This window comes from Xenopus tropicalis, chromosome 3 (assembly GCF_000004195.4).
Source record: "Xenopus tropicalis strain Nigerian chromosome 3, UCB_Xtro_10.0, whole genome shotgun sequence".
Lineage (NCBI taxonomy): Eukaryota > Metazoa > Chordata > Amphibia > Anura > Pipidae > Xenopus > Xenopus tropicalis.
Window position 1 is genome coordinate 122,785,363 of NC_030679.2, and position 26,473 is coordinate 122,811,835.

General features: G+C 40.9%; 1 protein-coding gene across 1 annotated transcript in view; it reads right to left on the reverse strand.

The window, feature by feature from the left end:
* The window catches only part of antxr1 (ANTXR cell adhesion molecule 1), a 92,281-nt gene extending 71,976 nt beyond the window's left edge, over nt 1–20,305 (reverse strand). The window contains exon 1 of the mRNA XM_002935307.5: nt 19,882–20,305. Coding sequence (XP_002935353.2) covers nt 19,882–20,027 — 146 coding nt within the window. The 5' untranslated portion in view covers nt 20,028–20,305. The remainder of the gene's footprint in view (nt 1–19,881) is intronic.
* Between the last annotated feature and the right edge of the window lie 6,168 nt (nt 20,306–26,473).

Genomic DNA, 26,473 nt, shown 5'->3' on the forward strand with positions numbered 1-26,473 from the left:
AAAATAATTTAAAAAACAATGGCAGCTTTTACAGGGCTATTACACAGGGTTACATATATGTATGTATGTATAACTTTATTTATAAAGCGCCACAAGGGTACGCAGTGCTGTACAGTCTTACAAAAATGCTACATGAATCACCAACACTGTTACAGTATGTAGAGAAAACAAAGCAACTGATTACACATGGCCCTTAGACAGTACAATGGGAAAATGGAGGCATGAGGGGCCTTTAAATATCCATGGGAAAGGTTTGGTCAATTCTGTAACTCATAATAATATTTGTTTTCAGAATTCAAAACAACACCAGTCCAATCAAAGCTTATTGGTTGCACTGGGTAACAGCACAAGGCAAAATGCCTCCATGTTACTTAATAAATGTGCTTTTTTGTGGCCCGTATAGCCACCCTGTCTGTGGATCTAGAATGGTATCAACATGATTGATCTTTTTTGTGCAAAACACACCTTTTCAGCAAATTTAGTAAAAAATGCAGATAACAAACCTGCAAAAAACATACACAATGAGCCAAGAGTTCAAGAATTCCCTATAGAAATATACAAACCCCACAAGTATATTGCCTTAAGTGTTTCATCCCAAAATCCTTAAATACAGACACAGGTTTTAAAAGCACTGATCCCACCTACCATAGAAACGACCAATCAAAACCAATGCCATCAATGATGGCTCATCTTCTTGTTATATCATCATTGATATATTGAGGTTTTGATTGGTAGCTTTTATGGTAGGTGGGATTAGTGCTTTTAAAACCTGTGTGTGTATTCAAGGATCCTTACTGCCTATGGCCAAGTATGAAACACTTACGGCCATATGGGCTTGTATACTTACGAGTTTACGAGTTTGGAGTGTAAAATATGTTTCTATATTTGCAACCCTATTTAGATCTATATTAATCCTAGGGCCCTTTCTGTGCATCTTACAGCACTTAATGTCCCTCAGAAATCTGTGTAATATTGTGTCCAGTATATGAAATCCCACAAAACAGTAAACAGGACGCTTAGTCAGATACCTTTTCTACATAGGGGACACTTTGAAGAGACATTTGCAGAACTCTACTAAAACATGTTCCTTATAAACCTCCTTTAAACTGCTTGAAAATATTTATGGAATTTGTATCCTTATTTTACAGTACTTTTAAAGATAACCATCTGTCCAAAGCAAGTGTTCTTGAATTCATTTACTTAGCCACACCCATCAGAACCTTCCATTCACTCAGCATTTTTTTCTGGCTTTCAAAGTTGTTTTCTTTCGCTCTTCCTCCTTGTATTTATTTATTTTGCAGTATGTAACTTTTCAATTGGTGGAGCTTCCCAACCCCAACTGTACAATCCACTCAACTTAAACTTGCCCAGATAAGAAGCTCATCTTTGGTTCTTTGCACATTTGACTTCTTTCTGTTTGACTTTGAAGGCTGTAGTGTCCCGCTGTTCTTCCCGACTGCCTGGAAGTTTCAACATAGATTACCTTCTTCCGGTAAGAGAATAAAATGGTTTTATAGATCAGCTCTGTTCAGCAGTGGGGCACTTATTTGTTACATATGCAAGCTTGCCTCAGTGCCCTCAGTTCATTTCCTATCAGGAATTTTTTACAAGGATCATTTTCCTAGAAACACATCACTTACATTTACTATGAGAATAAATTTGTGTGCAAATATTTGAATTTGCCTTTGTTATGCAGAAATAGGGTCTCTCATCTACCTCTATGTCTACCAATCATCTCTACAGACTGACAGAGGTTTGCCTCCATGTTTGTTACCATCATTAATAGCAGCAGTAAAGCAAAAGACACTCCTATCGATTAAAATATCTTTATCTACAAGGATAACACTGTGTAATTTTACATCTAGAGAAGGACATGTATCTTTCTAAAAATGCTGCAAGTAAATGACTGTAAAGTCATTATTATTTATTTAAGCATATACCAGATTGCAGCCTCTATGCTAGCAGAGGCTTTTGGTATCTCTTTGCACAGACTATGGGGCCCATTCATTAAAACACGAGTTCGAATACCGAATGGGAAAAATTCGGATTGGATACAATAATTTCTGAAGATCGCAAATATCACGTAATTGCTTACGAAAAAAATCATATTAGTCACGATAATATCGTATTGGCGATCCGGAAGTCACGAAATTTTCATACTGAACGATTGTAAACAGCGGCAGAACCTTTCCGAATTTTTCTCGCAAGGGTACGAAAAAGTCACGCAAGCACGGAAAAATCGACAAAAATATGCTCGGAGCGTTCATGTCTTAATAAATCTCCCCTTATGAGAATAACCAATGAGTTGTCTTTCGAACCAAGGCCATTTATTACACAATCAGCTTGCCCCCCACTATGGCAACATGCTATCACCTAATAGTGATGAGTGAATCTGTCCCGATAAGCTGGAAGATTAGCAAAACTACAGAAATTTTTTTCATGCGCGTCTAATTTTTCGTGTCAAATTTTTGCTAACATTTCGCTAAACTATTCGCCAATGGCAAAATGCGGAGAACCAAACCAGAATGTGTGCTAAATTGAATCTAGTGATCTTTAACAACCTAATTATTATTTTTATCATAAGTGGGTATATACATTCAAAGAAAAACATACATATACAACAAAACATTCAAAACCAATGCAAGAGGTAAAGAGAGCCCTGCCCAGAAGAGCTTATAATCTAAACACATTACAAATGTTTAAGTTATAAAACACTTGGGAAATAGAGACCATAATGATATGTCATGTAATGTATGTTACAAAAAAGCAAGCAGGCATTGGTTCAACAAAACACTTACAAAAAAGTTGTAAAGGTAAAAACCAGAAAATCAGTATTTGGTTGTTTTACTTGCATTTCATTGTTGAAATGTATTAGGGTGTCAAAAGAGGCATATGGCTTAACTGAAAATCCCCCAAACCATGTGGCAATAATGCACTCATCCAAGATGTGTCAGCCCTGCAGGGATGTTGCTGAACTGGTGTTGATGAGATTTAATGTTGATAAATATAAGGTAAGGCATGCTCAATACTATGCTAGCCACTTACACCCTTTGGGGCACATTTACTAATACACGAACGTCCGAAAAGCGTCCGAATGCGTTTTTTACATAATGATCGGTATTTTGCGTTTTTTTCGTAAATTGTCGCGACTTTTTCGTAGCCGTTACGACTTTTTCTTAAATTGTCGCGACTTTTTCGTAGCATTACGACTTGCGAGAATTTCGCAACTTTTTCGTAGCCATCGCGCCGAGTACGAAAGTTTCGGATTCATTCAAGCTTCAGTATCGTGACTTTCCTTGGGCCGGGTTGGAGCTGCAGAGTGCCATTGAGCCCTATGGGAGACTTTCCTTGGGCCAGGTTGGAGCTGCAGAGTGCCATTGAGCCCTATGGGAGACTTTCCTTGGGCCGGGTTGGAGCTGCAGAGTGCCATTGAGCCCTATGGGAGGCTTTCCTTGGGCCGGGTTGGAGCTGCAGAGTGCCATTGAGCCCTATGGGAGGCTTTCCTTGGGCCAGGTTGGAGCTGCAGAGTGCCATTGAGCCCTATGGGAGACTTTCCTTGGGCCGGGTTGGAGCTGCAGAGTGCCATTGAGCCCTATGGGAGACTTTCCTTGGGCCGGGTTGGAGCTGCAGAGTGCCATTGAGCCCTATGGGAGACTTTCCTTGGGCCAGGTTGGAGCTGCAGAGTGCCATTGAGCCCTATGGGAGACTTTCCTTGGGACAGGTTGGAGCTGCAGAGTGCCATTGAGCCCTATGGGAGACTTTCCTTGGGCCGGGTTGGAGCTGCAGAGTGCCATTGAGCCCCATGGGAGACTTTCCTTGGGCCAGGTTGGAGCCGCAGAGTGCCATTGAGTCCTATGGGAGGCTTCCAAAATCATGCAAAGTTTTGCCCGCAGTTTATGAGCGCTCAATACGAAAAAGTTGCGACAATATACGAACAAATCTTAACGGCTACGAAAAAGTCGCAACAATTCGCGCAAGTCGTAATGGCAACGAAAAAGTCGCAAAAAATACTAACAAGTCGCAAAATGTTCATTTCCAATCCGAATTTTTCCCATTCAGATTTGTGGATTAGTAAATCAGCCCCTTTATGTTTCCCGCTCACTTTTTTCCTGAGTTTCACCTCATTTCACCCTGTTTAAATCCTACTGACCCAGGAAAGCAAAGAATCGTGTCACTGAGAAGGGTAGAATGCAGTACAGACTAATTATTCAAATCTGAAACCACAAATAGACGTCCCATCATTTCAGAACAGTTTTACAGAAAGGTTTTTCTGAATGTTTTTCAAAACACAGGCAAAACTTTCCCAGGATTGTGTTCCCAGTGGTAAAACCTCCTAAATTTGTAGGATTTCCAAACCTGCCTAATCTTCTTCCCATCTCATCTATTCTTCTTTAACCATGTGCAGACTTGCTCTTTTATGCCACATTATTATTTTTATGTGCACATTATTTATAGAAACCCTCCCTGTTCCTGATTACTTCTTTAAAACTGTCCTACATCAATCCAACATCCATGGGAAAGCCTTCTACCATAATATATGAGACACAGTAAAGGAACTCAAGAGCAGCTGGGAAAGCATTTAATACAACCAAGCGGACTAAATAGATGAACTGTCTGTTGTCCAGTTCCAATACTGCTGTTACTAAGGTGTGTAGCATAAGATGTATGTAATAAAAGGCACCAAGTTTGCCCAGGAGCAGTAACCCATAGCAACCAATAAAATGTTTGTTTTTAAAAGAGAAGGAAAGGCTTAATCACTGAGGGGTGCCAAATGTTAGGCCTCTCTCTTCACCTCTTCCTAAAACCAACCATTAGTTGCACTTGCTGGAGGAAAAATCGTTTATAATATGTATGAATTATTTTCACAAAGCCTAGTAATTACAGCCAAGAACGGTTAAATATGAATATTATTGGCTCATTCAGAAGATTTAGAATACCTGAAGAAAAATAAAAATAAATGTAGGAGTATTTGTGACCTCTTTATTGGCTTCAACAAATGGAACACTGCAAGCTTGAAAGGCACTTTATATAATAGACTTAAATTGCCTGGAAACATTTTTTTCATGTAATTTCTATATAGAAACATACAGTTTATATCCAGTTAAAGATGTGGATTCTGTAAGAAAGAGTTTCCTAACTGGGGAACTGCACCCTAAAGAGGCCCAAAAGAGTGGATGGCAGACAGTCCAGTAGTGAGAAACTTGGGAATGGGTATTGGATACCATTGGAAAGGAATACTTGGACCAAAGAAGTCTGAAAAACTCTGCTCAGTTGCTCGTTGATGTTGTTTTTACGCTTAAATGTGACCCCTTTAAAATGGCTGAACCAGAGATGTCAACTAACCCCATGTCATTAGGGTGATAATTATCAAGTCCTGGACTGTAAAACCTAATTGACTAAATAGTAACATGAAATTAGGCCTCCAGATAGGGTTGCCACCTGCCCGGTTTTGTATGAGGGCTGTCCTGGTCAAAACTCCCTGCCGGTTTTTCAAATTAGGGAAACTGGCCAGGACTCTTTTAAGGTGGCCATACACAAGCCGACTCTAGCTGCCAATATCGGTTCCATAGACCATTTCGGCAGCTTATCGGCCCCTGTATGGGCACTATCAGCCAGGTGTGATTTTTCGTCGGATCAGGAAACCGCATCAGCTCGGCCTCTGAACCGACAGGCACCTATATTCGCCATTCTAATTCCGTAGGTGGGGATATCGGGAAAAGTGTGTATGGTCACCTTTAGAGTTGCCTTTAGAGTCAACACTTCATAACCCCGCCTTTAGAGCCGCCTTAAGAGTTGCCACATCACATCACCCCCCCTGCCCCCCTCTTGGGCTTCCGACAATGGAAAGGTGCCAACCCTGTCTCCAGACCTAACCTGGATTATTACTACCCTAATAACATGGTGTTAGATGGCATTTCTGGTTCAGCCATTATAAAAAAGTCACATTTAGGGGAAAAACAAGAAAAAATATCAAGCTGCATGTAAAATTATTTCATAGAGTAGCATCTGATAATGTTCCCAGATTGGAGCACTGGCTAATGTCCTCTTTGGCTCAGACGGCAGTATCATTCCCTTTCCTAGATTTCTTTTCTGTGTACATATGGCCACACAGATGTGCTGAATGACAGCAATAGATCTGCATTAAATTAGTAATTGAGTTAACTAGCTAATATTTCATATACGTTTCCCTTTATGTCCTTTACTGTACACTACCACACAGGAGGAAGTGTTAATGTCTACATTTTTCAGAGCTGCTTTTTCTTTAACACCGGAAAGTAAATGGATTAACTATTTTACTGCGAGGCAAGCTTGGCCCGCCTTGCAAGGGAATTCATTGTAGGCCTGCATTGAAGTGGTTAGGATTACATGTTTGTGGATTATCAAAGTCCCTGATTGATGTACAGTGTCGGAAGTATATATTTAAAGCACTCATATGTTGCTCATTTAACGGAGCAGCTTGGTGATGTGCATCTGGACTTCATACAAAGGACAACTTGCTCAAGACATCTTACGGCATACTGTTTTATAGAATGTTGACAGATCCTAAGCAGCTAAGCTCTGTAGATGGGAAATAAAGATATGGCTAGGGACAGTCAGACACAGTGTTAGAATGAGGTTACTTGTATAGAATTCCCATGTTTCTGCTTTACAGAACTGGAGAAAGGTCCCTTGGGTTAATTTCTGAGCAAAATATGTGAACTGGGTCATGATAACTGAAGTGCCTAAAATAAATTACACTAAAGTGTTGGTAAGTTTATAATACCAGCTGGGAATGTTAAAAACCAAACTGAAGTCAATCTAATAGTCGGAGTGAGTAAGAGAACTAGGTCCAGGTCAGGTCATTGAGAAGACCTCACGAATAGCTGACTTTCCTCTGCTCTAATTTCCAAGTACAGAGAAAGCACCGCACAGAGCAGCGTCTCAGTAAAGTCATGTTACAACTTCTGGCAATAATTACCAGAATGTCCTTTAGCAAGAAAAATGTGAGATGAATATATTATTCATTTATTGTCCCCAGCGTTGCCCTGGAAGTTTGATATAATATTTTTAGATCAATAGAATATATAATTTTAATTTAAAAAGCAATGCAAAATATTTGCTCTCCTTAGTAGTGCTCCATTACTATGGAATGCCCCAATATATTTTGTCATAAAGGTAGGAGTGTACCCAACACTGCTGGGCTTGGGGGCAACTAGAGGGCAATAATGTGGTGCAAATAAACAGATAGGAGACTGAAGTTATACGTTATAAGATCCACTCATCTACAATGAGCTGATGTGGTCCTCGACCCGATGGAAAATCAAACCTCTCCGATCGACTTCTGGCTAATTTTCTGCCTATGTATGAAAACCGTTGGAGGCCCCCATACAAGGGCTGATAAGCTGCTAGATCAGTATACTGAATTGATTAATGGCCACCTTTGCTCAATAGAATGCTGAAATATTTAAGCCAGATAGGTTGGTGGGCCTTTGTAGGTGGGAAGACAGATCTTTAGTAGTGATGGGCGAAATGTTTCGCCAGGCATGGATTCGCGGCGAATTTCTGCATTTCGCCATTGGCGTATTGTTTTGCGAAATGGATGAAAAAATTTGCCACGGAAAAATTCGCAGCACGTCCAAAAATTGTCGCCGGCGTCAAAAAAGAATAGCCGCGCAAAGGAATAATAGCCACGGGCGACGAAATAATAGGCGTGCGACGAAACAATAGCCGCGCGACAAAAGAATAGTCGCGGGCGACAATTTTTTTTGTCGCACAACATTTTTGCTCATCACTAATCTTTAGTGAACAAAATGCAGATGTTGACCTCCTCCTTCTGGATGAGAGGATGGTCCCTAAGAAGTCTGGTTGTGTTTGGTCATACTGTTCTAAACATATAACACAAAATAAATCGACAAAACCACAAACTTTCATCTTAATATAAAAGATAAACTGCACTGAAAGGATGTTTGTGTTCTCATCTATGTACAGTCCTTTGGGGAAAATATAGAGAAATTAGGAATCTGGAGTCATGATGGATTTCCCTACACTGACTGGAAAGTCTTAGTCAGATTTTTGTTCTGCTTCCTTATGGAGCAAAGGTGGTTTGGATGGATTTTGTTAAATAAAATAATGTTACAGTACATAAAGGATGTCAAAATTGTGCTCCCCCAGCTGCTCTGAACTATGGCTTGGCTCCCAGTATATTGATCAGTTATGGTATTTCCCAAACAGGGGTCATCTACATGCTGTGAACCATAATTTCCAATATCTCCCCCAGCAGCAGTAGGAGCACAAGTGAGACATCCCTGCTCTACAGGGTCTACTCAGATGTATCCAGCAGGAAACCCAATACGGCATATTTGTACCCCAATTGAATTTTCCTTTGCCTCTGCCTATATAGCATACAGTATTTGCAATGGAGCCGCTCATCCCCAGTTAAATCCTCAGGGCCAATCCACTCAAAATGGTTTGGCTTCTTGCCTGAGCAGCTGGTTTGGACTCGCAGATAATTTCTAACACACCTCCAACGCTCCAAGTCGTCCAGCTTCCTGGAGGCATTTGCAGGAGATGCAAAAGAAATGAGAAGGGAAAAAAATCCCACTCAGAGGTTTACATGGACGTGAATCTGGTTACCATGACACTGTAATTATTTCAGTATGGTGTGAAATATGGAAATAGGATTATAATATCCAGTGAATATTTTCCAGATCTGCTGTAAAAGATATATCCTTTACATTAGGTTTTAATGTACAGACAAGCTCCCTCACTCCATATCCATCCACTGATTGTTCTATCTGTCTGTCTGTATATCAAAAACACTGTGACCCAAGAGAATATGTCTGCCTTCATATTGCCTCCTATCTATATAGAATGGTAGGGCAGTGGTAGGTAGGGCAGTGGTATGACAACAAGGGAGAAAGGCGTAGGTTCTGGAGTTTACAGGGGCCCCATTAGAGCCTATGAGTAAGTGCCCTAATAGGCACGAAATGCGTTAGGCCACTCTTATCTTAATTCTAATTCATTTCCAGGTCCAAAAGCAATGTTATTAAGGTAACAGGTTTCATCAGACTGGGGCATCACAGGCTCACTGGAGCTGCGCCTTCAAGGGCCCTTGTTCCAACCTCCAGGGCCTTTCTCCCAACCTCGCCCCTGGGCGTGGGGGCAAACCTGGATAGGTGTGGCCCATGAGGGCCAGGGCCTACCATATTTTCTTCCGGTGTCCTGCCAACCCAGTCCAACCCTGACAGGCTCCCATGGACTATGGTAGTGTGTTTACATCGTAATCAATATCGTAACATCGAAACAATTGTTACACTATTGTTTTATAATACAATATTTCTTTTAATTCTGCATGTTTTGCCCCCAAGAGGTGCTGGAGAAAATGCCCAGGGCAAATTCCCATTCTGCCTTACCCTAAACAAGCCCTAAGCACATTCAAGGAAACAGCAGTTTAACATGAATTTGACACTACATTGCATGATAAGAACTCAAAGGATACTTTGGCATCTAACCATGCTCTGAAGCTAGAGAATAGCATACTCTAAAGGTGGCCATACACGGGCCGATGGTAGCTGCCGATATCGGCCCCTATTCGGCCCGTGTAGGGGCAGCCATTGCTGGCCTGCCCGACCAATATCTGGCTTGAAATTGAGCAGATATCGATCTGGCAGGTTAAAAGATTTAGTCGGATTGGGGACCGCATCAGCTCCTTGATGCGGTCCCCGACTTGCTCCCTTAACAATCGTTCTAATTTGAACTATCCGAATTAGCTATAATTAGCCTAAATTCCCCCAATATTGCCCACCCGTAGGTGGGGATATCGGGAGAAGATCCGCTCGCTTGACGACCTCGCCAGGCGAGCGGATCGTTACGTGTATGGGGGCAATACAGTGATTACATGATCCACTGGGGCCCTGTTTCACCTACCCTTTTCTCTTTGGTTTTTTTGGTGGCCAAGATAATCAAGCCCCTGAGACATAATTTATGGCATCTGTCAGAAGCTCAGAGCAACTGGCTGCTTCATTGAGTATTGTGGTACTGCTGACACATATTTGAGTGATGCACATACTGATCTCCATCAAGGGTTAACTTTAACCACCATATGTAATTAATGGCACTGAGTTTGCAAACAGTTAGATATTAGCTGTCCAGTAAATGCCACCTGTTGATTGGTAGCCATGGGTTATAGCTCCTGGGCAAATGTAATGCCTTTTATTATGTAACCCCCTAATGTTTTATGTACAATGCAACCACCATTTTATGTTTTCCAGGGAACCAGAAAAAAAATGATGTAAAATTTGGGAAAATGTATAATCATGGAAATACACTATGCATTATATAGTGGTGGGACCACAAATAAAATCAGAGCATGTAAAATTGAGGTTCCACTGTATTGGTCTTTCCTTAACAACTTTTTAGGTGGTCTTTATTTTTATAATTGTGGCAATGGAATCATTTGCCTTCCTGTTCTGTCAATAATTCAATTAAAAATGCTGTCTGGAGGCTTCATTAATACTGCAATACTTTTTTCTTTCTTGATTTTCTTTTTATTTGGATCGTCGCCTGACAATCTTTTATTTCAAATTCCAAATTACTTCCTGCTTGCTAGGGTATTAAACCCAACCAGATAGCAGTCAACATTCCAAGGCTGACAGTTACACAAAATAGAAATAATAAAAAAAGAAGACATGGGAAGTTAAAACCAGTTGCATACAGATTGCATTTAAGTTACAACCCAGAAAGGCGCAGACAAGGAAGACTAATCATTTGAAAACCATGAAAAAATGAAGACCAACTGAAAACATATTAATCAATAATTCAATTCTGTGGGGAGCTCTAATCACACATTATGATAAGTCTGCCACTTGGTGTTTGGATTCACTTTGTCTGAACAAAATTAAAATAAAAAATTACAGGTTTCAAACAAACTCAGAGCCGTTTAAAGGTACCAGTGGGTCCAGAGTAAAGATTTCATTGGTGGGCCCCAAACAGCTACCCCAAGATATTTGTAAACTGACTACCCTCAAGCTTAAATAAGACAGGCCCTGGTGCTCTGGAAGAACAGCTTTGCAAGCAACTAACCCATAATCACAAATACCATTTTATTAAAAAAAATTAATAAGAAAATTTGTTCTAATAGAAGATTAAAATAAATAGTTATTTAAAATGAGGGATCTGCTATTTCTATGGGATGCTTCAGTCAAAAGTTATAGCAGTTGAAATGTTCGATGATGGACCCCGGGCAATTGCAACTTGCAATTGCAACAAGTACTGACCTGAACCATGGTTTTGGTGCATCCCTAGTAAATGCTGAAAACACTAAAATGAGTTTGAACTCTGGGAAGCTGAGAATATTAGCTGAGCAGCAGATAGAGAGCCCCAGGATAAAGATGACTGCTCAAAGCCACTGCACTGCTTTCTTTCCTTACTCATCTGAATTCATAGCTGGAAGCAAAAGAGCACTCTCTCGCCAGTTTCCTTGTGTTACTTTTATTTTCTGTGGCATGTATTTAGCAGTTTAGGTCAGATTGCATAATAAAGCATCACGACTCCTATTAATCTAAATTCAGCATTGAGATAGGGAGCTTATTGCCAAGCTCTGCTGTTCCCAAGAGCCCTGCATCAGTGGACCCCATCGGCTATTAATTACATTGGCTGTTATTCTGCAGTCACACCCAGGGCCTCAGTCTTGTATTTATTAATGAAACGTGTTGCCTCATCAACGTGATATGCTAAGCATTTGTATCCAGGCTTTCTACACTCCCTCATAGATTAAAAGTTGCTTTGGTGGTTTTTAGATTTGGATATATTTCTGGAATACTTGCTGTAGGCTATGGAAAACATATGAAATAAGCCAGTGTTACATAACAACCCATAACACTGTAGCTGTAAGCCATTGCATCTAATAGCATGCGTTTCTAGGTTATGCATTTTCCCCAAAGTGGGGTATGGAACGCAAAAATATAGAATCTATAGTCTATAGCAGTTACACAGTTACACAAGGGCAGGTGGTTCATACCAACATGAACAACTATGATATATCTATTGCTAATTAGCCATATGGTTATGCCTCAGGACTGTAACTAATCCGATGCTCTTGTTAATCATTCTGATTGAGACGTGCATAAAGCTAACTGCCTACTGGTTATTATAGGGTAGGATAAGAGCAGAAGCTTGCCGTGTTACTGCTTAAATAGAAAATGACCTTTTTCTCCATTCAACAACATGTATAAACCTATATTAAAACCTTCCGTAGGCATTATAGTCATCTGTAATTTATCTACATTTTTCTGCTATATACCAACTTATGGTCAGATGCCTCAAATCATTTTTGGAAGGCTAAGGTTTTCCACATCTTTCATCTGCGTGTGTAAAAAAGGTTGGGGATCCCTGCCATAAGGATTTAGTCAGTCAAGGACTGGTCCTGTTTCACAGTTTGAAGGGGAAGCTGTTTCCCTATTCAGGTTAAAGTGTTTCCCTGGTAGTTCAGTAGATGACGAGGGGTGTCACGTTGCCCTAGGTTTTAAAAGGAGAAGTCACCATGTGCTCTGTCTCTTTGTACCCCACTTCCTGGAGGAGGAGATAGGCCTGAGTAAGAGAAATCATGCTCCAGAAACCAGAAATATCTGTACTAGCTTGCTTTGTGAAAGACAGGGGTAGTTAGTAGAGATACCAGAAGCTTAAATGAAAAGATCAGATGGGTTAGTACCTTGTGGTGTCATGTGCTAGTATAGGAACATAAGGCTTCACTTCTAGAGCTGGGGACTAGTTCACCTATAAGTATGTACTACCTCTGTGATGTTGCCTGTGTAATATCCTTAAGCGAACAATATTATTTGAAGTATTTATGAAGTAACTGATGATTGCACCTCTGAACAGTCCTACCAGTGATCTTGTTAGATCCAGAAAACCAATAGTCAATCAATAGTTGCAAGAACCATTGTGTGTTTACCCTTCCTTCACGATTACAGCAAGGGCCCACATGACAAAAGGGGTCCAATGTATCTCATGCTCTACCAGCACTCCTTCAGCCAAGTCTGAACTCCATGTGCCACTATGCGCCATTAAGCTCTATTCAAAATATATACTGTTAACCATTTACCTGGTAAAAGCTTCTAATATCAGGGAAATGAATAACACAGGGTTAGTAGCTGGAGCCGCCTACTCTTAGCCAGCTTTGGGACATGGGAGGTGTGGAAGGTCACTGCTATTAAAATAAATTCTTGTAGCTTTAGGCTGTATATTCAAATCAAGGTAATGTCTGCCTCACATGGTTACAGCATCAAGTTTGGAGTTCTAGGCTTGGGAAAAGTAAACCCAAGCTGAGTACTCCTCTTAAAGAACAAGTACTGTCTACAATTTATCGTGTACCATGCACATTGTCTCTCTTGAATTTAAAGGAGAAGAAAAGTCCTTTTGGCCTTTTCCTGCCAATAGATTTGCCACATTAGTGCCACCTAGAATGCTATATTTATTCAGCAGAAAGCTTTACCATACCTGAGTAAAGAGCCCTAGAAGCTCCCTCTGATAAGCAGCTGCCATTTTAGCTTGGTCTTGGTAGCTTCCTGCTGCAGGTATAGCTGTTGGAAGCTCAGATCACACATTCCTAAGGGAGGGGGGAGTGAGTTTTTATGCATTCTTATGGGAGGAGGAGAGAGGAGAGAACTGAGCAGACTTGTGCCCCAAACCTGAAGGAGCCCTAAAAGAGAGGAAGTCTGGTACCGAAGAACATGTTCACAAAAAAGGAGACAAGAAATCCTGTGTTTCTTTTGTATGTATGTATGTATGTATGTATGTATAACTTTATTTATAAAGCGCCACAAGGGTACGCAGCGCTGTACAGTCTTACAGAATACAAAATTACACACAGGGAGGACAAGTGATATAATAAATAAATACAGTAAATATATATATATATAAGTGCCATGTGGTATGATACACAGTAGGAAGGAGGTCCCTGCCCCGTAGAGCTTACAATCTGAGTGATAGAAGACTCAGTGCAGCGTTTCTGTGAGTGCTTATGGCTGTATTTACATAGACCTTTCTGATAAAGCTTACTTAATGTTTACCTTTCCTTCTCATTTAAATATGGATACCCAAACCTCCATATAACTTGTCCTTGCACACTATGTAACCTTATTGTGTAAGGCTATGAGGATTCTCATTCATTAAATAAATCTAATGCAACTGGACTTCATTCCATCTGGTGAATGGTGAATAGGGCTGCCAACTTTTGATTAAAACGATACCGACTGGGGTGGGAGGCGGAAATCCAGTTGCTTTAAACTTCTTGCTAGTAGATACTCACTATGTAACTTTTACTGGTTACTCAATGGCCAGAGATAGGATTAGGGAACATAAATCAGTGGTTAAGTGTAAGAGAATGGATCAACCTGTAGCCAAGCATTTGGTTGAAAAGGGTCATGTGATACATCAATTAATTCAGATTATTGATATGGTCCCAAAATTGAGAAGAGGTGGGAACAGTATAGGAAAGTTACCATACAGGGAAGCATGGTGGATCTGCAAATTGGAGAACCTTGTTCCTAAAAGTATGAACATGAATTTGATTTATCTCCTGTTTTTAGATAAATTATGGTGTTTTATTCTTTTATGGGGTTTTATTCTTTTTAATTGTACACTGCAGACATATTGCATGACACATGGACACAAAATGTAACAAATAAGTAAATTTGAATTTTTGGACACTAGATTGTTATAGCTTGGACCCTATGTTGTTATAGATTTTAAATATATAATGGATTGCTGCCTATAACCATTCAAGTACAAATTGTTCCAGGAGTGAAATGACCCTGGTGTATGTGCACCCATAGTTGAATTCTGCATTTAAGTGTGTGCTACCTATTTGCTTTGAGTATGCATATGATTTCAAAAGATCATTCTCCTGTCCTAGATAGTAATTGTATGTATGTATGTATGTATAACTTTATTTATAAAGCGCCACAAGGGTACGCAGCGCTGTACAGTCTTACAGAATACAAAATTACACACAGGGAGGATGAGTGATATAATAAATAAATACAATAAATACATATATGTATATATATACTGTATATAAGTGCCATGTGGTATGAGACACAGTAGGAAGGAGGTCCCTGCCCCGTAGAGCTTACAATCTGAGTGGTTGGGTAACATACAGGCACATTGTCTATTTGATTCCAATAATGTCTCTGAACTGGCATACACTGAGCCAAGGGTGCAACACAAAATGTATTTATGTTGACACATACAGTAAATGTCAATATATGTGTGCAAAGCAGATCATTTTCCAGGTATGGTTGTTACCTATTCAGTAAACCCTATTCCTAAAGTGGGAGTGATGGGGGATAAAGAGATTGCAGGGAGGGCTGTTTCCTTTTGGCTTTGTTAGTTGACTTCTTTTATCCAGCAGTTAAGAGGTTAACTTGCAGTGGAGACCACTTAATACTGCTAAGCCCAGTGGGCAGCAGATGAGATGTGCTTAACGTCAGAGGGCGGGAGTAAGCCTTGAATGGTTTATGTCAGTGATTAGCTGGGGTATAATTCTGTATTTGGCTTGGCCTCTTCCCAGGGTCTGACCTCATCACTGTATGGATTTAACTCTGAAACAAGGAGAATTCCTGCCTTTGATTTACAGTTTGATTCACTTACATTGAGATATACAGCTTACTGCATGTATATATACACTCACCCATTTGCATACACATCTGGCATTTATTAGGGCAGTTTATGCTGATCTTTTCAATTAATGCCCAGATATGGAATAGAATAAAGGGATTTCTTGGGTGTAGCAAGAATTCTAGGTGATGGCATAGTGATTAAGGGAATTATGTGAAATAGTGGCACACAGTAGTTGTACCTAAGGATAAAATAAATACTTAAATTCAGCAGAAGCATTCATGGTATCACAGCTGCAGCAACGCGTTTCGCTGAAGTGCCATAATTATTTCTCTAAGCACCAGAGATGCCAGAAGCCTTGGGGTCGCTGTTCCTTGATATTTGCACTAAGTTGAACTTCCTTGATTAGTCAACAGTTTACAGTATGCTCACCAATATATAGCCCGGCCAATAGCAGTTTGTCAACACACAGGATTTAATTCAATAAGTGGCTTCAAAAACATTTGAGACTTAAATCTGTGAAGCCAGCTGCTAAATATTATCTGCGCTTTGGGGTCTTGCCAGTAATTAATAAGTGTACCACCACACACGGATACACGGAACCATTCAAGACAATACTTTTTTTCCTCTGCCCCATTAAAACCAGTGTGTTGCCCTCCAAAAACAGTGTGGAGCAATGAGCAAATGCACAGGGACCTACATAAGCAGGACTGGAAAAGGATTATATTTCACATCTTGGATCCATTCTCTGTAAATTACCAGAATACTTTGTAGAGTTAGGTACGGTCTTTTCTGTTAACAGCTGTTGCGACGCGTTTCACTGAGGTGCCAAAAGTATTTTTGTTCAAGCCAAAGGATACACAAAGAACTGTATTCCCTGCCAAAATACATTTGGCTCTGAGGTGCTGTCAGGGCAGGCTCACCTGGGGTCACTTATTAAGGGGCTGCATATTCGTTTAGCAAAACCTTTCCCTTTATGCTATATATCTGCATGTGTGATTGGGAGTGTGCAGTACTGATTGGTAAAAAGCCACTGCAAAGATAGCAGTCAGTACATGCAGTGCATGTCTTTTATGTAATGTAACTGTGGAACATATATTCCTACAGGTATCCAGTTGCTATCGCTTAAAGGTCATCTAATCCCGTAAAAAAAAAAAAGAATTGATGTAAACTTTCTTGGAAATTTACATTCATTTTCTATTATTACATGTCTCTGAGATATTTGCATTTTTTGACTGCTAATACCAGGCTTTTGGTTCAACAGAACATCAGTGACCCATGGGTTAAAGTGCATAGGGGTAAGCAATAAAGTAATGAGCCTAGAATGCAACATTGGGGGGGAGGGGGGCACTAGGCATGTACCTCTTCTGTCACCCCTAGTCCAGGTCATTGTCCCCCAAACAGCCCATAGATAATTCACCTTCCCCTGTCAGGGTTGCCTAGGGTGCCCACCTGGCTTGGCACTGATTCTACCAATAGGTAGGAATTTAAAATGAAAGATGGAAAGGTAAGGGTAAGGTAAACAATTAAAAAAAAAAACTAATAAAATGGAAACCACTGCACATTTAAGGTTAAAGGCTGGAACGAGGCAGAATAGGACAACATGAAAATACCAGGTAAAATGTAGTTTTTTCAACAGCTGATTCTAGAAACTACAGTTTTTACTGTTCTATAAAATTACTAATCATTTGATGATGAAAGGGCCAACCAGGGGCCACTGTGAGAAGGAGAGCTGAAGCCTCATTGGCAGGACACACTCACAATGTTGGCTTCATGCATGCATACAGTAGTATAGTACCATGTAGTAGATTCTGATTTTCTCCACTAAATTGGCAAATTATTGAAATTAGCAGTGTATGGGAACCTCCTTTGTCAGTCAATATCTATGAAGAGTCATTCAAATATTGATCAGGATGGAGCAACATTCAGTTGGCAGAGTACTGCAGCAAATAGTCAACATTGACAGCAAGACAATCACTTTACTCTTACACCTATGTACATCTGAATATAGTTATTATATTTCCTGTTCAACCTGTGACAGTGAATCCCCATAGGAGAAAACATCTGCTACAGAGGTGTCACTTCTGTATTGAAAAAGGAGGAATGTAAGCAAGCACAACAATGATAGTGATATTATTTCAGTTGGCATCCAGCTACTTTAGCTTGCCTCTCTGATTCAGGGTCTGGCTACAAAGGTCAGTGCTTATGGCATCAGCAATGATATAACAGCAAAAAACTGACTTCACCACCAAGTATATGAGATAAAGACTGGCACTGTACATAAAGATGCATGTTTGCCATGCCTCTGAACCTGGTATAACCCACAATTACAAAGAACAGATCTTCCCCTCCCATGCTTACCCAGCTATATCCTTTTATTTCTACTGGGACCCTGACGCATCCATACATTACATGGCATTAGTCGTGTCCATCAGTGAGCAAGCCATATACTGTATTCCTTGTATAAAATTGGCACTGTAAAAAGTCTTATATTTGTGTCTATTTTGCCAAAGCACAAAATGTAATTTTTTTCTAAATCTACAAGCTGCCAAAACCAATTTACCACCCTTTATGCTTATTCTATGGCGGCCAAAGTTGGTAATAGCAGAGACAAAAAGAGTCCCAGACAGGAAGACTAGCAGTCTCTGAGCATATTCAAGTATCTGCTAAATCTGCTATGGGAGAAAAAAAAATCAGTTAAATGCTCCACGAGCACAGCTGGCAAATCATTGCAATACTGGGAAGCAGCAGGCCCCGGCTAACACTCAGCTGAAGCTGAAAAACAGCTGCTTCAGCCATTTTTTTCCATGCCATGAGCTATGTGCCGAGTGCAATCAGACAGCATACACCTATCATAGAAAGGACTGAAGTAGAGGTGATCTTGCATTTCGTGGTCAGACACCACCAAAATACTGTTTATTTATTTACAATGAAGGTTGACAAAACCACATATGCAAGGAGCTTCAGTGCTGCCCTGATCCATAACCACATTCCTTGTTAAGTGTCTATGCGTGTGTGTTGGGTAAGGCAACTCAAGGTGATGGCATATTCCCAACATTCTTGGGTTAATATAAGTGTTCCTTCCAGTTGCTCCTGAACTACAATAGTATCCCTCAGCATTTGGTTAAATAAATGTACATTAAATCAAATTGATTCTCAGGAGCCCCATAGCCAATGGAATGAAGGATACCATGGCATACCGCAAGACAAGCTATTAGATGAAAAACAGACAACTTCTAATGAAATATGAGATGGAAATCAGACATCTAAAGAAATATGAAATGGAAATCAGACACCTTCCAATATCACCCTTTTAAAAGCAGCAAACTAGGGCTTGTATGTTCTCCCCATGTCTGTGTGGCTTCACTTTCATGATAAAACCAACCCTAATGTTATAAAGAGCGACCTCTGTAAATGCATCAGTGCTATATATAAGATTATATTAATATACAATTAAAATAATGAGACCAACAGAGAAAGCTTCACTTGGGGCTGCAGAGGTTTCACCCCAGGCGATTCTCTATGGATATGCCTATGGAAAGGGGATGTTGGGGGTAATAGAGTTGGAGAAAGACCTTTCATTATTCAAGATGATATAAAATCCAGGGCTGTTAGTTGGTCCCTGGGGGTTGGCTTGAGCCTCACTGCCTTAAATGACTTTTTCAGAAGCACAGTGAGCACCGCAGCAGAAGAAGAAAGCTGTTGCAATATTAAGTAATAGCCTGGCTGAGATAATGACCTTCATTCCATCATCTCCTAAACTCATATGAACCACTTTACTTAAACGCTGTTTAAACTAAATTCTTAGTCCTAATAATCTTTCGAACTGTGAGAGATGCTGACATGAAGCCAGTATCTGAGAGGCGCAAACCATATATCAACGTGTCAGATACAGAGATGAAAATGACACGCATTTTCCATGATTGCTATCATTCAGCCTTAGGCTGCCGATGGCCTTCTCGCTGATTTAACTGGTCTGGAACTCAAAAGGTTAAGCTGGCCCACTGCTCGCCTATTAAAATTAGGGCTTCTGCTTCAAAGAAAACATTTTCCATGTGTAGGACGGAAACAACTGCTGCAGAGATTTAAATAAGCAGCTGTATTTATTTGTATGTGTTACTAAGCAGTTAATGGATAGCTTCTCATAAACCACTTGCAAATAGGATATAGAGATCACTATCTACTGCAAATTTTTGCATTTGGATTTTTGCATTGCAGCCAGCTGGCAAATGCATTATTAGCTGTTAAAGGGATTAGTGCATTAAAGGGTAAATCCACACTTACTTGTCCAATACAAAGTAAAGGTCAAAACCTCCATAGCACGAATGGCTGCCACCTTGTCCTGGAGTGCTCTGTGCATCACAAAGGAAAAGCAATGATGTGAGGAGCAATGGGATGAAGGCAGAGCATGGGGTGCACCGCTCAGCCATGGTTATTCCAAGTGCCGGAGATGTTTACAGATCCTTGACAAGATACCCCCGTGCTCTATTCTCTGCCCCAAACTGTACAAAGGGAATTATTCGCCTCTATGACTGTCCTGGCTTCTTCTTCTTTCCTCTGCTTCCTGAGCAACTCTCTGCTGGGGTTTCTGATTTCACTGCCCCAGTTCCACTCTGCACATTCTTTCTCTTGTTGTTGGGAGTTTTGCATCACATTAGCATGCCGCTGGAAGGAGCCACTGCTGTGCTCTCTTTAATGGGATGAAAAGTTATTCCTAAAAACTTGCTTTGTCTAAGTTTTTATTTTTTTACTCCCCCCCCAACAAAGAAATAACAGTATAAATCCTGACATCTTGTGGGGAGAGAGCAGAATGCAGGCTCTAACACAGGGTTGGGAAGGCTGGGTCCCTGGTAGGGACCGCAGGTTAATAAAACAATAAAGGACAGAGTAGGGTATTTAGCTATAGTTAGATATTTAAGTCTGTACATTTCCCTTTTCTTGCTACTGAACTACTCCTCCCATAATGTGGGATCCACTACAGGCATTTTTGTTTCTGCAGTCATGGGGCATATGTTAAGACTCATGATAGTTTTGCCCCAATTACATGATATGGGACTGAATAGAAATGTGATTAGTAATTTTTAATGTAGAGATTTCCAGAAGGGCCTCATGGTATTACTGGCAGCATATGTTGCTCCTATGTGTTTGTAGCTCCAAACATTCCATTTTCCTCACCCCTATATTTTACACATTACATTTATTTACCCACACCCTTCACAAATCCTTCAGTTGTTTTTCTCTTCTACTCATTTCCTCCTCACATTCACTCCTCACATGGGATGAAGGCAGAGCATGGGGTGCATCGCTCAACCATGGTTATTCTGGGTGCCAGAGACGTTCATAGATCCTTGACAAGATACCCTGGTGCTCTGTTCTCTGCCCCAAACTGTACAAAAGGAAATTATTCACCTCTTGGACTGTCCTGGCTTTTTCTTCTTCCCCCTGCTTCCTGAGCAACTCTCTAATGGGGTTTCTGATTTCGCTGCCCCAGTTCCTCTCTGCACATTGGGGAAAACCATTTTTACAGAACACAGGCAATTTTGGGAGAGCACCAAGGAAATGTTGAACATTATGGAGGTTATTTGATTAAAGCCACGCATTCTAACAAACAAACAAGCATATAAGGGGTCATTTACTAATGCAAGTGCAGTGAGAATTTTGCAATTTTTTTTTGCAATTTGCAGTAACAGTTGCAATACTGTTCGATCCTCCTTTGATTCAGCCAGTCCTCACAGACATTTGGAAACATTATCCAAAAGTTTTGTTAACAACCAACCACTTGTATTAACCTTAAGCAAAGCCCTGATCTAGTATAATAAGGCATTGGATTAGTTAATTTTTAACTCTATTTGTTTCCTTTCTGTTCCTCTTCGGTATTTTAAATTCAGATATTGGTTTTAATAGGTTCTAATAAAGTTTACGTTTTATGGTAATCCTCAGACGGGTGTGCCAAAAAGATAGTGTTAGAATTTTGCAATTGGCGCGTTCTTCCAGTAATGCAGTCCTTATCCCAGAATTCCAGCGTTCTTATGGTTGCAATGGGATGTTTTGTGTGAGGAAATTGTTTTGTGCCTGATGCACCTGTAGAACATTAATACAAGTGTGCTTGAACTTTGTCACAATTGTGTCGGAGTCCAATTGGGAATTCAAGTGATGTGTGCTTTAGGTGCAAGTTTTCTGTACTCATTGACACACAGCACTCAGGGAACCCAAGAATTACTATTTGGTCCAGATGTGGAGGTTCCTTTGTGTACGTGCAACAGCACTGGTTTCGGAATGGGAGGCAGGAAGGATTTGGTGGCACCGAGTGCAACTATACATTGTGCAAGGAGCACATTTTGACAATAGAACCTTTAATGAATGGGTTTTTTTGTGCAAGTGTGCAACTGTGGTCATAAATTATCCCTATACTGTATATAAAAGCTGAACAAGCTAAGTGATTTAATACCACCTAGAGAGGAGGGGCAGGAATTGCTTACTCAAAGGTATTGCAGCTAGAGAATTTTATGAGTTGTTTTCCTTCCTAGCAAGAGGTGCAGTCGGATAAGTGGGATAGTGGCCCATTAGGGTTCTAGTCCAGAGGCTCGTATATCAGGCTTTCCCATTATTCTATGTATGTCTGCAGTAAAGATGAGCCCAATCCATACATTTTGAACAAATAATGACTCCTCGTGCTGAATAATGACTCTTCATGGGTTCTAATTCAGTTCTGCTAAAACCATTTGCTTTTCAACATTTCATCATTTCAACAAAATGATATGAAAATTGTATTTTTTAGACTAAAAATCCAAAACCAGATGAATCGCAAATATGCAAAGAAGAACCTAACACCCTTATTTAGTATATGTATTAAAAGGTTGCAAGTCCAAATGTCAAGTAGAGGTTAATCCATCATGGCTGGAACACAGACGTTATCCTTTAAACACCCTACTTCAAAGCATATATGAATTCCAGCCCAGGCATAGTGGCAGTGCAATGCTTAGTTCCAGAGACAGGAAACTTTCATTTGAGAAAAACAACACAATAAATCTCAGATATGGCCAGGAAGAGGCAGAGACACGGGGCTAGTGGTGTGCTGGCTAACGCTGTGCTGCACAGTCCCCTAAGGCACAGGAATCTCTGGTATGTGTAATATTCCCAAGCCCTGAGCTGTTCAGCTGATGCTGGGCTACACATTCTAGCACCTGTGGGATGCTGAGGCCTGTAGTTCTGCAACCAATGGACATTCATAAAAAGAAGACCCCTGCTGTATTTGATGTTTACCTAAACCTTTCCGTTGGCTGGTTATGGTATCTCCTGCACAGCTGGGACTGTTTGGCATGCACTGTTGCCATTTGCAGGTTCTTTGGAGACAAAGACACACAGGTAAACCAGTTAATAAGAAAATTATATGGGGGATTCCAGAGCTGTCGGTGTAATTCCATTGGATATAGTGTGGCCCAAAGAGAACAGCAGTTGTAGGTAGCAAAATCGTGTGGGGAATAATTCACAGGCAGCTATTCAGTGACTGCACAGCATATACTTTATATTTATTGCAGGGGGAATAATAGCCTCTGGGAAGGGACTGTGGCTGTGGGATAGCAGGTATAGTAGAGAGACATGGTGCCTATAGTAGCAGTGGGGGGATAATAGCCTCTGGGAAGGGTCTGTGGCTGTGGGATAGCAGGTATAGTAGGGAGAGATGGTGCCTATAGTAGCAGTGGGGGGATAATAGCCTCTGGGAAGGGACTGTGGCTGTGGGATAGCAGGTATAGTAGGGAGAGATGGTGCCTATAGTAGCAGTGGGATAATAGCCTCTGGGAAGGGACTGTGGCTGTGGGATAGCAGGTATAGTAGTGAGAGATGGTGCCTATAGTAGCAGTGGGGGGATAATGGCCTCTGAGAAGGGACTGTGGCTGTGGGATAGCAGGTATAGTAGGGAGAGATGGTGCCTATAGTAGCAGTGGGGGGATAATAGCCTCTGGGAAGGGACTGTGGCTGTGGGATAGCAGGTATAGTAGGGAGAGATTGTGCCTATAGTAGCAGTGGGATAATAGCCTCTGGGAAGGGACTGTGGCTGTGGGATAGCAGGTATAGTAGTGAGAGATGGTGCCTATAGTAGCAGTGGGGGGATAATGGCCTCTGAGAAGGGACTGTGGCTGTGGGATAGCAGGTATAGTAGGGAGAGATGGTGCCTATAGTAGCAGTGGGGGGATAATAGCCTCTGGGAAGGGACTGTGGCTGTGGGATAGCAGGTATAGTAGGGAGAGATTGTGCCTATAGTAGCAGTGGGATAATAGCCTCTGGGAAGGGACTGTGGCTGTGGGATAGCAGGTATAGAAGGGAGAGATGGTGCCTATAGTAGCAGTGGGGATAATAGCCTCTGGGAAGGGACTGTGGCTGTGGGATAGTAGGTATAGTAGGGAGAGATGGTGCCTATAGCAGTGGGATAATAGCCTCTGGGAAGGGGCTGGGGCTGTGGGATAGCAGGTATAGTAGGGAGAGATGATGCCTATAGTAGCAGTGGGGGGATAATAGCCTCTGGGAAGGGACTGTGGCTGTGGGATCGTAGGTATAGTAGGGAGAGATGGTGCCTATAGTAGCAGTGGGATAATAGCCTCTGGGAAGGGACTGTGGCTGTGGGATAGCAGGTATAGTAGGGAGAGATGGTGCCTATAGTAGCAGTGGGATAATAGCCTCTGGGAAGGGACTGTGGCTGTGGGATAGCAGGTATAGTAGGGAGAGATGGTGCCTATAGTAGCAGTGGGGGGATAATAGCCTCTGGGAAGGGACTGTGGCTGTGGGATAACAGGTATAGTAGGGAGAGATGGTGCCTATAGTAGCAGTGGGGGGATAATAGCCTCTGGGAAGGGACTGTGGCTGTGGGATAGCAGGTATAGTAGGGAGAGATGGTGCCTATAGTAGCAGAGGGATAATAGCCTCTGGGAAGGGACTGCGGCTGTGGGATAACAGGTATAGTAGGGAGAGATGGTGCCTATAGTAGCAGTGGGGGGATAATAGCCTCTGGGAAGGGACTGTGGCTGTGGGATAGCAGGTATAGTAGGGAGAGATGGTGCCTATAGTAGCAGAGGGATAATAGCCTCTGGGAAGGGACTGTGGCTGTGGGATAAATAAAAATTTAACAATTGTGGTCAGTAGGGAAATCATTTGATCTCCCTCCTACCAGGTTATATCACTATAAAATAGCAGGACTAACGATTAAATTCTTGGCAACTTTTCCAATTAGATAACAGCTAGATTGTCCAATACCTCTTCTAGACTAACTGTGTAAGTTAATGCTATTTGATTACCCATTTACATGGCCTAAGTCACTGATATCTATCCAATCAATCACAGGCAAGCGGCTGTCTTTAGAGATGGTTGGGACATTTGGTATATACTGTATATCATGAATTGTGGTTTCATTCCAAGTCATAGAAGCTGAGATGTCATTAATAACTGATCTTCTCACCAACACTGAGATGTCTTCCAATACACTGGGGACATTTATGGGCCCTAAAGTGTTAATCTGGTACGTAAAATGTTGAGAAATGTACCCTTCCTATAAAATCCGCCGCTAGTAATAAAACCCCTGTGTAAAACATTATGTAAATAAGAGCTTTCTTTAGGATTTTTATTCTTAAGAAGCATCTGCTAAACATATGGAAGAGCTTTGGGCATAATATTTACAACCATGTACTATATCCCATAGGCTAAAACACCCCTTCAATGTATACTGTTGTCAAAGCAAAGAACGTCTACATGTGTCTGAAATAATATATAGGGCTATGAGGATAAATGAATTGGTGGGAAAACATGATTTTCTTTAATCTTATGTCATGTGATGTCATTTTTGTGCCTACACGAGTGAGTGTATTTGTGTGGAACTCACATAACTGTCTCTGCTTCCTCTCAAACATAAAAACTGCAGTTCTTTTTTGGTTTATGGCAGGGTTGATGTTTTGCAAGGCACATTCCATAAAAGACCCCCTCCTTCCTGCTGTGTACCTATAGATAGTCACACCTTGTTAGATTGGCTTCCAAGAGAATCTGTATGTTTTCTGCTGAAGACCCTCTCTTAAGGGGATGATTTCCAGTGCAGAATTCCTGCCATAAAGTAAAACTGTACTGCTGTTTGCTTTATCCAGGTGTATGGAGCAATAGCAACTATATAGGAAATATCACATTTTCTGCAACTACTTTAAATGTCTTTTCTAACACTACCTTACATACTATCGCCTATTTTCAGACATACACATGGGGTGTATGTATCATGTTGTGTAAAAAGTGGAGCAAAACATTACCGGTGATGTTGCTCATAGCAGCCAATCAGATACTTTGCTTTACCCCTAAGGGGTATATTTATCATGCTGTGTAAAAAGTGGAGTAAAACACCCCCAGTGATGTTGTTCATAGCAGCCAATCAGATGCTTTGCTTTCTAACTGTTCAAATCTAGTTGTTGAGTATTTGTTGTTATTTAGTTGTTGTTATTTCTTTCACTAAATTCCACAAACCAGGGTTCAAGAAACCCTGTTACCTAGTGTATCAGCCCTTTAGTTCTAGGTTAATTTGGATCTAGGCTAAGGAAAGCCATAAAAGGCCATAACAGTCCTAGGGGGTTATGTAAAAAAAGATACTAAATTTGCCAGGGTGCAGTAACCTATAGTAACCAATCAGCAGGTATCATTTACTGGTCACCTGTTTCAAAGCAAACATGTTATAGGTTGTGCTATGGGTTACTGCTACTGGACAAAGTGCATTTTATTTTATATGGGGGCTGTTCTTCTTACTGAAACCTTATAACGCTATAACCAGATGACTGCAACCTAAATCTGTCACTGGTTTCAGTTAATACACAGCCATGGTAGTGTTTATAAGAAAAATCAAACAAAAAAA